This window comes from Mchenga conophoros, linkage group LG6 (genome assembly GCF_057382185.1).
Source record: "Mchenga conophoros isolate Kocher_MC1m ecotype Shallow Benthic linkage group LG6, M_conophoros_male_GT1.1, whole genome shotgun sequence".
In the NCBI taxonomy this organism is placed as follows: domain Eukaryota; kingdom Metazoa; phylum Chordata; class Actinopteri; order Cichliformes; family Cichlidae; genus Mchenga; species Mchenga conophoros.
Window position 1 is genome coordinate 27866807 of NC_140531.1, and position 13350 is coordinate 27880156.

At 40.8% G+C, this 13350-nt stretch overlaps 1 protein-coding gene across 1 annotated transcript; it reads left to right on the forward strand.

The window, feature by feature from the left end:
* Nucleotides 1–3812: 3812 nt before the first annotated feature.
* On the forward strand, nucleotides 3813–12047 carry LOC146572810 (uncharacterized). The gene is made up of 20 exons (XM_085277230.1): nucleotides 3813–3956; nucleotides 4056–4233; nucleotides 6369–6449; nucleotides 6648–6703; nucleotides 7015–7087; nucleotides 7197–7280; nucleotides 7769–7824; nucleotides 8144–8234; nucleotides 8320–8382; nucleotides 8492–8592; nucleotides 8716–8772; nucleotides 8873–9004; nucleotides 9097–9220; nucleotides 9307–9458; nucleotides 9564–9663; nucleotides 9804–9880; nucleotides 10060–10168; nucleotides 10778–10835; nucleotides 11005–11162; nucleotides 11249–12047. The coding sequence occupies exons 1-20, from the start codon at nucleotides 3922–3924 to the stop codon at nucleotides 11252–11254; spliced, it is 1791 nt and encodes a 596-aa protein (XP_085133356.1). The 5' UTR covers nucleotides 3813–3921; the 3' UTR covers nucleotides 11255–12047.
* Nucleotides 12048–13350: the final 1303 nt, after the last annotated feature.

Below are 13350 nucleotides of genomic sequence, written 5' to 3' on the forward strand. Positions count from 1 at the left end.
GGAAGACCTGAGAAAAATAGGAACGTTCTGGAATAGGTACATGAATTTAGGGAGCACAACCATTTTGATTATATTGATACGGCCAATCATTGAAAGTGGGAGAAGTTTCCACCTATCTATCATACACTTGAGCTCATCAGTTAGAACCGAATAATTAAGCCTGAAGAGGAGTTTTGAGTTCCTAGGGATGTTAATACCCAGGTATGAAAAGTAATCCTGGGAGACCTTAAAGGGCAAACTAGACAGGAAATCAGGGCCCAGACCAGACGACAGCGGCATAAGAACAGACTTCTTCCAATTTATGGTGAACCCTGATAGGTGGCCAAAGCTGTCAATCAGCTTAAGAAGTGGAGGAAGGGAGATCTTTAAATCTGAAAGAGCCAATATGATATCATCTGCATACAGACCGATGGTGTACTCTGACGTGCCACAATTTATACCAGAGATATGGGAATTGGCTCTGATGGCAATGGCCAACGGCTCAAGAGCTAAAGCAAAAAGCATTGGAGAGAGGCAACAACCCTGCCTTGTCCCACGGTGTAAGAGGAACGGGAGCGACCTCTCATGGTTGGTAAGGACCGAGGAACGAGGGCAAGCGTAAAGCAACTTAATCATATTCAAAAAATTCGACCCAAAACCAAATTTTTCGAGAGTAGCAAACAAATAACTCCATTCCACTTGGTCGAAAGCCTGCTGGGCATCGAGTGAAATCACCGCAGAATTGGGCAGTGTCGTTGAGTACATCGCATTTAAGAGACATCTAGTATTAGAAAAAGAGAATCTATTGGGGATAAAACCCGATTGGTCAGGATGAATTATAGAGCCTATGTGCTTATTTAACCGGTTGGTTAGGACTTTAGCAATTATCTTTTGGTCTGAGTTGAGAAGACTTAGGGGACGATAGGAAGAAACATTAGTTTCGTCTCTGTCTTTTTTCAGGAGGAGACATATATGGGCATCGTAGAAAGAATGAGGGAATGAGCCGTTTAACACTGCGCAATTTACCATCCGAAGTAGCAGGGGAGCGATAACGTCAATATGTGTCTTATAAAGCTCTATCCCGAAACCGTCCGGACCACATGCTTTTCCATTAGGAAAGGAGCAGATTGCATTTCTAATTTCCTCCAGCGTAAAGTCTGCATCGAGTAAGCCCCGTGCAGCCTCAGGAAGAGTCGGGATGTCTAAAGCATTAAGAAAATTAGTGATTTCAGCAACTGTGGCCGTAGTACTAGATGTGTATAACTGACAATAAAAACTGCGAAATCTGTCATTTATCTGCTTGTGATCGGACAGCAACTGGCCAGTTGCAGAGAGAATTCTGTGTATCGCCCTTTCAGCTTGAATGCCCTTCAGCTGTCTGGAAAGCACCTTGTCAGCCTTTTCACCAAGCTCAAAATGCTTCTGTTTTAATCGACGAATACAATTCATGACCTGCTCCCCCAACATGTGGTTGTAGTCATATTTCAATTTGAGAATGGTATTAAGTGTGTCAGCAGCCCCGGTATCGCGATACTTCTCCTCCAACACAGACAGCTCTGCCTCAATATTAGTACGCAGCCTGAGTTTGTCCCTCTTCTGAGAAGCTTGATAAGCAATAATATGGCCTCTAATAACGACTTTAAAGGACTCCCACAAAACAGAGTCTGAAACTACACCATTATCATTAAATTGTAAAAATTCTGCGATTTTAGTAGATAGGTAAACCGTAAAAGAGTCATTTAGATATAAAGAGGGGTTAAATTTCCAATTGTATTGGGGGGTATATAGGTTGAAGTCAATTACCGTTGAGAGAGGTGCGTGGTCCGAAACTAAAATACTGTGATAAGTGGAACTAACCACTTTCGAAATAAGCCTGGAATCAATAAGAAAATAGTCAATTCTACTGAAGCTGCCATGGACAGGGGAGAAGAAAGAGTATTGCTTTTCTAACGGATGCTGGTGCCTCCAAATGTCAACCAAGTCCAAAGATTTAGTAAGAGTATTGAGTACAGAAACAGCTCTCAAGGTTGGGGCCAGGGACGCAGAAGACCTATCCAACAATGGATCGAAATAACAATTAAAATCACCACCGATAATGATATTATGGTCATTGTATTGTGAGACAAGATTGAATATTTTACTAAAGAAGTCAGGGTTGTCAAAATTAGGGGCATAGATGTTCAAGAGGACTACAGGGGTGGAGTTGACTGTACCTGTAACAAGTATGAACCTCCCACCTGGATCACATATCTGAGTTTTGAATATAAAAGGAATAGTTCTGCGAACAAGAATGGCAACCCCTCTCGCCCTGGAAGAAAAGGCGGACTGGTACACCTGTGACACCCATACCGATCTTAATCGCCTCTGCTCTGAAGGTTGGATATGGACTCGTTTCTTCTTTCTGCATCAAGTAAGGAATGTAGTGAAAGTTCCCAAGAGGTTAAAAACACCACTGAAAAAATGCCATCAGACCTGAGTTGGGACACTTGGATTATGGAGCTTCTGGACCAAGAGAGTGGATGGGAGCATGTGTTTAATAAGTAAGAGAATAACGTCCCCCAAAATGTTTAAACTTCAAAGCTCATGCATACATTAGTGATGGGCAGATGAAGCACTGAAGCTTTTCATCCAATTGGTTTACCCCAGCGCAAAGCTTCTTGAAGCTTTATTTGCTCTAGTAGGACACCTACTGGACGTAAAAATATTAGTTGGCATGAATTTGAAGAGTGTGGCCTTTTGCACACAGCCTGTAAATGTCAACAACAAAAGGAGTGTGTAAAACATGTATATTGTAGTGATGCAGTATACTGTGTATATTTATACTGGCAGTATGGAAAATGATTATTTGGAAATGCTTAAAATGGAAATGATCATTTACTGTGAGGTGAGGTGTGGTTGGGGTGTGGACAGTGGTTGTGCTTTTGTAACGTTGAGGTATGGACAGCTACACACTGAGGCGTCAGTCCTGCCCATATTTTATTCAGTAAAAACTAAATTTTCACTGCTTTTATGACCTTTTTAGTGGGGAGAACATAGCTAGGATTTAATGATTTAACAAATCTTATAAATCCTTTGTCCTCCACAATGCTAAATGGCTGGGAGTCCTCAATCACCATGCTAACCAGGTTTTCATCTATTTGAGATTGTTCTCCTGAGGAAAGACAATAAAAACAAAGCACAAATATAAATATCACACACGTAACTTATTACAGTTGTATAATATTGTTATATCATTTAGTAACATTACGGCATGCTATTATTATCATGGCATTTGATGGCTCACCTGGTCTTGCTCAACAATCGCTGTTCCCCTTATTCTCATGCAAAGCTCTGTAGTGCCTAAGCATGGATGAGGTGTTGTTGTTATATCCCAGCTCCCTGGCACATAGCAAACACTTCACCTTGTACAAAAGTAAATACAGCTTAACATAAATTGTATTGCACCATCAGTATTATGAAAATACATCTTCTGTAGAAATACCTTGTTGGGAGGAATAAGATCAAAATGTTCCCACACAGGGGAGGACATCCTCCTCTTCTTAGCTGGCTCCATTCTCTCCTGAGTTTCTCTCCTCACTCTCATAAACCTCCAAACTGCCTCCCAGCTGTCTCCAACTCTCACTAACCGCAGCTCTCCATCAAACACCCACATTTTGATTGAAGTCTGAGGGGTTTGTATCGCTGTCACATCTCGCGACAAAGTTCGAACCACTTCATGAACCAGTCACGTGGTACAGCCGGGCAGCGAGGCTTCGGACGTCATCATTTTCAGCTCCTCCCATAAATGAAGCAAGCCTCGATACGTGCATCGCGGAAACGCCCCCTCCATTACTCGACACATCACTAGCATACATGCACATCTAGTGCTCAGCGTCTAATTGTGTGTTTGTGTTTTTACCTTTTTGCAGTAGCGTAGTGAAACATTTGGGCGGTGGATAAATAATGGAAAATAAAATTCAGACTAGAGACGGCTTCAGGTGAGTACACGTGGTGCACAAGGACCAAAGCTCACCTTCTCAACCTGGACAAAATGAATTATTTTACACTGATACTGTAAACTTTTGTTTGTGTGTCAGGTTTCCATACATCGGAAACAGCTGCTGCATCTGTAATTCTGTCCATCCTGAGGAGAGTCCACACTCTACATCAGATCCTTGGCTCACCTATAATGATGCACAGGTGCTGCACACAACTGGATCTGCAGCTTGTGAGGAACAGCAGCACTCAGCCTACATCCTGTTTTACAAGATTAACGTAAGAAGACACAGTCTCACTAACCACTTTAATAGTGACTTGTGTCCCAAATACTGTTTATTTGTCTTAGTTACAGATAGTGAAATAAAATGGGAAATGATTGTTTCATAATTGTATACTCAGCTTGGTCGAGAACGAGGGGCAGGATTTTGAATTGATGCCATTGGTGCATTTACTAAAGTTCTGGGGTCAGTTTGAATATCAGTGACTTTGACCTTGAGTTCAAGTTTTCTGAAAATGTTGTGAATGCTACAACTCTGTGACGAGAAGTAAGTCTCCTAGGTCTTTAAATTTGTATATAGGTGCATTTACTAGGAAGCTGAAGGGTTGCACTGCGGGCCATCTGTAGAGGTGTAGAGTCAACAACCTGTCTCTGAATGTTTAGATTAGATTAGATTAGATTAGATTAGATAGAACTTTATTAATCCCTCGGGTGGGTTCCTCTGGGAAATTCGATTTCCAAAAAAGCACAGCACCGACAGAAGTTACAGAGTTACTGAATATTATATATATATACACACACACACACACACACACACACACACACACACACACACACACACACATATATAAATACAGAGACAATATAAATAAAATATACGAAGGGGATAAATAGAATAAATAGGAATAAAAAATAAAAATACAAGTGAATTGCACATTTCAAGTATTGAGTCTATTGCACTGTTGACTATTTACAAAAGTATTGCACAAAAGGTATTGCACAGTGAGGTGAAGAGGCACTACAGCTTAGTTGTTCCCCCCTCCTTTGTCCTCCTGTTTCCCCTCCCTCTCCCCTCCAGAGAGGAGTTAAACAGTCTGATGGCGTGTGGGACAAAGGAGTTTTTAAGTCTGTTAGTTCTTGTCTTTGGGAGAAGCAACCTGTCACTGAACAGACTCTTCTGGTTGTTAATGGCCATGTGCAGAGGATGCCCAGCATTGTTCATAATGTCCATCAGTTTCTTTAATGTCCTTTTCTCTGCCACTGTCACCAGAGTGTCCAGCTTCATGCCGACCACAGAGCTAGCCCTCCTGATCAGTTTCTCCAGCCTGGATGAGTCCTTCTTTGCTGTGCTGCTCCCCCAGCACACCAAAACAAAACAAAAGAGATCGTTGACTTCAGGAGAGCACAGTGGGATCACTGCCCACTTAACATGAATGGATCCTCTGTGGAGGTCGTCAAGAGCACCAGATTTCTTGGTGTCCACCTGGCGGAGAACCACTCCTGCTCCCTCAACACCAGCTCCATAACCAAGAAGGCCCAGCAGCGTCTCTACTTCATGCAGAAGCTGAGGAAAGCCCATCTCCCACCATCCATTCTCACCACCTTTTACAGTGGGACTAATGAGAGCATCCTAAGTAGCTGCATCACTGTCTGGTATGGTAACTGCAGCGTATTGGATCGCAGTACCCTACAACGGATTGTGAGAGCAGCTAAGAAGGTCATTGGAGCCCCTCTCCCCTCCTTATAACACCCGCTTGCTGGAGGACCCCACACAGCCTTCAAACACACTCTTCACCCTGCTGCCTTCTGGAAAGAGGTCCCACAACATCCGGGCCCTCGCTACCAAACTACGGAAAAGTTTCTTCCCACAAGCCGTCAGACCCCTGAACACTCAGTGACTGCACTGGCACACGCACACCTTCACACATGTCACTACCAAGCACTTATCTGCAGTATCTCACACTCATATACATACATACAGACACCAAGTTACTTTTGCACAATACTCAGCATTTTGCACATTTCCATTGTCTTGTGTCTGTTTCGTCCTGTTCTGTCACGTTTTGCACTGTTTTGTCTTGTTTATTTTTGCAATTTATGCACACTGCACTTTATGTAGTCCTGGGTTTGTCCGTATATGTCATATATAGCACCAGGGTCTCGGAGGAACGCTGTCTCGTTTCACTCTGTACAGCACCTCTGCACGTGGTTAAAATGACAATAAAAGCCACTTGACTTGACCTGTTTTGTGTAGCAGTTGCTTGGAGACGAGCACCATACAGTTCAAATGAGCATACATTCCAAAATATGCAAATTTGCCCCATACATCATAATGATGATGTTTGCTGTTCAGGGTATGAACATTCTATGCTGAAAGTTTATAAATATACAACCTTTGACTGCTTGTTTTCAGTTGAACTTTTGCAAAGCTGAGGAGATTTTGGCTGCGATCACATCAAGTCCAAAGATGTTTAAACTTCTTTTTCACAGAAAGGTAAGTTTGAAGAGACTCGCAGCACATTTCTATGAATATTTTCTTATGGTAAACAAGCATTTTTGAAACTTTTAAGGAAGCTTCTTGGATGATTTCTGTAAAAACTGAATTTTGAATCCAAATGAAGGATTTTGTATTTTCATACCATATACTTTGTTTTATGCCATTACTGATGTTGGTTTTCTTGTTTCTAAACAGAAATCACACAAACAAAACGTGGCAGAGAAGGAAATTCCTTCTACGTCTCATCAGAGGTAAAGAAATGCGCCAGTCTTTAATGCTGCTGGAGATATTTATAGCAGTGGTTTGGTTGGAGCTCTTTTATTTCCCTTTTATTGGCATTTTTCTTCCACCTTGTGTATTTACATCTTTTTTACTACTTCTAGTCTTGTCTATAATTTATATTGATTCAGAGATTAGCGTTTGAAAATGTAGAGTGTAAATGTACAAAATACATGATTTTGTTCCATTACAGTTATTAATTTTTATCTGCAATCTCCAGCATGTACTCCTTGTTAAAAATTTGCACTTTGAAAAATAACATTTACACTTTTGTCCTCATCAGCATCCCGGATGCTCCTGTTACTGAAAATGGTCAAAAGAAGAAGAGAAAATGGAGACACCTCTGCTGTTCCTCGGTTTGCTTTTACACAAAACATATGAAATGCACATTCTCTTTAAATTGCACTTGTTAATTTAAAGTGACTTTACTTTTTTAATAAACGTATGTTTGTTCGTCCTCTGCAGCAAACTGACAGCGATGCAGAGGCAGAGAGCAACACTGTGAAGACACAAAAAAAGTGTCGCTGGTTTCTTTTTAAATTCTGGAAGGTATGTTTTATGGAAAGAGTCACTGTCATCAAGCATTTACTCATCACAGTTAAATGAGAAGAATTAAGAGCAATTTAGCACACAGCCATGTCCTCAAATTAAGTTCAAAGATGTTTAAACGTTTTTTTTTCACAGAAAGGTAAGTTCGAAGAGACTTGCAGGATGTTTCTCTAAATATTTTTTATGGTGAATAAGCATTTTTGAAGCTTCATGGATGATTTCTGTAAAAACTGAATTTTGATCAGAACCAAATGAAGGATTTTGTATTTCATAGGACAAACTTTAAAACTCAATTTAAGGCATGAATAAATTGTTTTTATTTTATTTAAAGATATTCCTATATCTGCTTCATGAGCTGACAGCTCACTAAAGTGATAAATAATATGAAATAATACCAAATTCTCTAACTGGACACTTTTCATGGAGAGACCCACTTGGTATGTTTGTTTTATGCCATTACTGATGTTGCTTTTCTTGTTTCTAAACAGAAATTACACAAACAAAACGTGGCAGAGAAGGAAATTCCTTCTACGTCTCATCAGAGGTAAAGAAATGCGCCACTCTTTAATGCTGCTGGAGATATTTATAGCAGTGGTTTGGTTGGAGCTCTTTTATTTCCCTTTTATTGGCATTTTTCTTCCACCTTGTGTATTTACATCTTTTTTACTCCTTCTAGTCTTGTCTATTATTTATATGGATGCAGAGATTAGCGTTTGAAAATGTAGAGTGTAAATGTATAAAATACATGATTTTGTTCATGTTGGTATTCCATTACAGTTATTCACTTTTATTAGCAATCTGTATTAGCAAAATGTACTCCTTCTTATAAATTTCCACAACATTTACACTTTTGTCCTCATCAGCATCCCGGATGCTTCTGTTGCTGCCACACCAGCTAACCCTGAAAATGGCCAAAAGAAGAGAAAATGGAGACACATCTTCTGCTGTTCCTCGGTTTGCTTTTACACAAAACATATGAAATACACATTCTCTTTAAAATGTACTTTTTAATAAACTTATGTTTGTTCGTCCTCTGCAGCAAACTGACAGCGATGCAGAGGCAGAGAGCAACACTGTGAAGACTCTTTTTAAATCCGGGAAGGTATGTTTTATGGAAAGAGTCACTGTCATCAAGCATTTACTCATCACAGTTAAATGAGAGCAATTAAGAGCAATGAGGCACACAGCTATGTCCTATATATTTATATCAGGTAAGAAGCACCACGGAAACGATCCCAGCAGACCTGAGTTGGGACACTTGGATTATGGAGCTTCTGGACCAAGAGAGTGGATGGGAGCATGTGTTTAACAGGTAAGAGAAAGACGTCCTCCAAAATGTTTCAACTTCAAAGCTCATGCATCCATGCACATACACTGCTCAGCATCCTGACATCTTTCCTAATTTTGTGTTTGTGTTTTTACCTTTTTGGAGCAGTGTAGCATGCGGTGGAGAAATAATAGAAAGTCAAACTGGGACTATAGACTGCTTCGGGTGAGTACACGTGGTGCACAAAGACCAAAGCTCACTTTGTCAAAGTGGAGAAAATGAATTCTTTTACACTGATACTGTAAACGTTGTGCGTGTGTGTCAGGTTTCCAAACATCGGAAACACCTGCTATATGAACTCCTGCCTGCAGAGCCTCCTCAACATTGAGGAGTTCATAAGAGACATCAGGCGTCAGGAGGTTTTGTGGAGCACAGATCCAGAAGCTCAGCTCTTAAGGTGCGCTACGTCAACCTTCTACTTTCTTCAAAAACCTGAAGAACAAAGAGATCTAACAGCAGAAATGTCTGTTTACCCTTTCCTTTCTACAGAAGGCTCATTGATGTCAGGGACTGTCATGAGTCAACAGATTATGGCCTTAAAGATCACCACCTAAGAGCTTTTAAGAAGGCATTCAGCAGTCAAGCTCCTGAATACACCGGCAGTGCACAGAAAGTGCGTCAGCTATTTGGACATTTTGTTTTTTTGCTTTACCTTCTGATTTTGATGTACTGTTTTAAATCTCTCTGCTTTTCTTTCAGGACGCTCATGAATTCCTAACATTGTTCCTCAATGAGGTCAAAAGGCTCGCACCTCACCTGGAGAGGAACGCAGCTCTCCTGGGCCAAAGTTATACCTGCCCAGTAGAAGAGCATCACATTTTTAAAATGGAAAACATGAGGACATGCAAGAGGTAAGCCTGTCTTTCAGAAACGCAGAGCTGGTTGCAATATTTTCATATACCTCTTTTCCACCTACCTGATCTTTACTTTAACTACGTTACTCCTGAAATGTGTAGCTGTGGTCACCAATCATCACAGCACGAGGACTTCACCAGCTTGTCTCTTGACCTTGTTCCAGAGGGGTCTATTATAAACATGTTAGAGACATACTTGAAGGTAAGATCACAAATTCCAATAGAGTTGTAGTGTCAGCGATCTTAACACACCTTTTTTGTTAGTGTTTGTGCGTATGTGTGTGTGCATATGTTGAGATTTCTTTCTACCATAAAGCCTGTTTTCTCTGTGCTGTTGTTCAGGAACAAGAAATAGAATTTCGCTGTGATTGTGGAGGGACGGCCTCAGAACTGAAGTCGTCTTTTGATACACTGCCAAGGTGAGTAAGGTCACATCAGAAGTGATCGACTGACCAGGTTTCCAAACTGTGGCGCATCAAATATCAGAGTTTTTCGAGACAATACTTGAGCAGTCGTTTTCTCCCATCTTCTGTTTGTGTTTGACACTCATTCTTCTTATTTTCTACCTTGTTTGTGTTTTTTTTTTCTTTTCTGCCAGAGTCCTGATCTTGCATCTGAAGAGGTTTGGCTTTACACAAACCTACAACATTAAGAAGGTGGATGACCCCGTCAGGCTGCAGAGGGACTTGGTGGTGCCATCCAATCAGGTAAAAAGAGACTGCAGAACGTCTCAGGCTACGTCCACACTAGCCCTGATAGATTTGAAAACTCCGTGTCCACACTAGTGTTTTCAGTCATTTTCAAATAGTTGTGCGTCTGCATTGAAACGGCCGAAAACGCTTACGTTCCAGTCCTGCGCATGCGCAAAAGTGAGTGAGGATTACAGAATTTGAAGAAAAGCTATCCGGAGCATGTACAAACTGATATTAATCTTTTTTAGGGCTGTCAAAGTTGAGAGCAATCAAAACAACCGCTGTATAATGCACTCGGCTATCTTTGTTTAATTGCTCACATGACTGCATCACATGGCTAAAATGCGTCATCGTTTTAGAAAGTCTGCGTTTTCGAGTGTCCACACTGCGACGGGACAACTCCGTTTTGAAATGTGTGCGTTTTCGAGAGCATTTTCAAGATGCTGTGTTTTTCCTTGAGGAAAACGCCATCTCAGTGTGGACGGGAGGTCAAAGCGGAGAGAAAACGATGTGTTTTCAAACGAAAACGCATTAGTGTGGACGTAGCCTCAGCAAATCAGCTTAATTATGGCTCTGATGTGAGACTTTGTGAAACTAACACTCTTTGGATTTGTTCCTTCTCAGGGTGGTGGCTGTTATAGTCTTGTCAGCATCATCAATCATTATGGAGGCACAGAGTCAGGTAAAACAACAGACTTGTTACAAACAGAAAATGAAAACTTTCTACTTTTCAGTGAAGGACTCACACACAAAAGCTTTTGATGTTCTAAGACGCACTAAGTCAAAATCACTGTTTGCTTGAATCAGCTGACTTCCAGAAGTTGGATTCATTTGTCTTAATGTGATTTCAGGACACTACATCTGTAGTTCTGTCCATCCTGAGGAGAGTCAGCACTCTACATCAGATCGCTGGCTCACCTATAATGACGCACAGGTGCTCCACACAACCGGATCGGCAGCTTGTGAGGAACAGCAGCACTCGGCCTACATGCTGTTTTACAAGAGAAACGTAAGAAGACACAGCATCTCATCCTGAAGTGAGAGAATTTTTAAATGTCCTGTTACCTTGTTAACCAGTTTTGTCTTCATTCTCAGTTCTGAAACAGGAAATGGAAGGAAGGTCATCATCATGCTGAGAAGAAACAACACTCGTCCCAGCCCACCATCGCACACTGGAGGACAAGTACTGGTAAGTATTGCCCTCAGGAGGAAGGGTCCTCCCAGAGAGCCTGGTCCTCCCAAGATTTCTTCCTCCAGGAGGGAGTTTTTTCTTGCCACCGTCGCCCCACATTCACTGGTCTCATCAGCAGGGACATTTTTAACATCCTAAGACCTGAACTCTTTCATGGCATGCATTTTTAATTTCTCTGTGCCATTTGGGTTGATTGGGACCTGATGAATGTGAAAACAAAGACATCAGATTCGGACTATCTTTTTTTTGTTTCTCAAAAAAATGAGATCCACATATGAGGACATTCATTTTAAAGTTCGATTGAACAGGGGCAGTGTAATGTCCTCCCTCATAAGTGGATATCAGGTTTTTGAAGAGCAAAATTTTGTATTTTGGTCTCATAAATCTTATGTCCACATATGTGGACACCAGGTCCTAGGAGGTTAAAACAAAATCTACTAGTAGTGCAGCACTACTAGAGATCGTCCTTTTCTAGACCAGTGTTTGGCTTGCTCTCTGGAACAACAAATTAGTGCTGTCAGCGTTAACGTCATTTTAACTAATGACGTTTACGCTGACAGCACTAATTTGTTGTTATTATTATTAATATTATTATTAATTTATTTGTAAAATAAATTAAATTTAAAAAAACAAAGAAACAATTTGATTCTTTATGTTATTTTGTTTTATTAAAATCAAAATAACAACAAAACAAAAATAACTAATAAAAAAAATATTAAAAGTATTCAGCAGTGTTTTGTGAAATTTGTAATGAGCCTTAGTTAAGTTGATGTCACAGAAGTTTCTGAATCATTTAGATTGTTCAACAAACTGATTCACTCAGGTAAAGATGGTAAGCTGGAGCAATGGTACGCTTGGAGTTCAGTTTAAGTTTTCAGACAAACATTCACTCGATCAGTTGCAGCTTCTGCTTTTAAATAAATGATTTAGCTGCAAATGTTTAGCTGCAGGTAGCAAAGTCCAAAAGTGACAACATTTCCACTGCAGTCTCTCCAGAAATGGCTTATAAACTTTTGACCAAATTAGACATTTATCCTTGGATCATTGACAACCCTGTAGGGTGAAAATCTTTAATTGTACCTTTTATAACATTTTAACAAGTTACTGTCTCCTGCTGCATGTTTCCTGTTTTGGCTGAACTTCATCAGCAAAGCCCTCAAAGCAGCATATGAAAGAAAGTCATCTTTCATTGTTGTCTCCAGCGTGTTAAAAGAGAGATCGAGCTCAGTGATGAGTTTTGAAGCAGCTGCAGGGACTTCTCGAAGGTTTTGGCTCAAACAGTCGCAGGATGTTGTTCACAGTGGTGACACTGTTGACTGGTGATTGACAAGCACTGAGATACTAACATGACAAACACAAGAAACATCATGACTTATTCTCCTGAGTGCCTGCAAAACACAAAAACAAAATCAAACTCAAAGCTTTTCTCTCAGGTGCTGGTGTGGCACAATCTAATGATAAGAAAGGTCATGCTTACAGCTTTTGGAGCACAGCTGCACAAAATAACAGCTTTTGGAGCACAAAATGCATTACAGGTAAACCCAGTACCCAAACATGTTAACAAGGATAAAGAAAAAACCTGAAACAAAAGCAGGTAGTGTGGTGATTTATGTTGTGAGGATGCTTTCACTCCCATCAAAGTCGCCCAGTGTTGAGAACCCAAATGAGCCCAAAAACCTCAAGTGGCTGCAACCAACAGCGAACGTCAAGAAGTGGATACTTGCATGTTGAGCCAGAAACATGCAGAAAAGCCAAAAGAGGCAAGACAGCACACCTTGGTGCCACTCAGGCAGTACGAACACCTGGAAAGAGGAGCCCACAGTTCAGACCCAAGGACACTGGTAAGGACACCAGCCAGCCAGTTATAAGTCTAGTTTTAATTTTCATTTTAGTTAGTGTTATGGCCTGTCTAAGGGTGGCCAGACCATAATATAAGGGTGATCCACCCCTGTCTGACCCCAAGCAGCACATCACACAACCAGTACAATTTTGATGGTGATTTTTT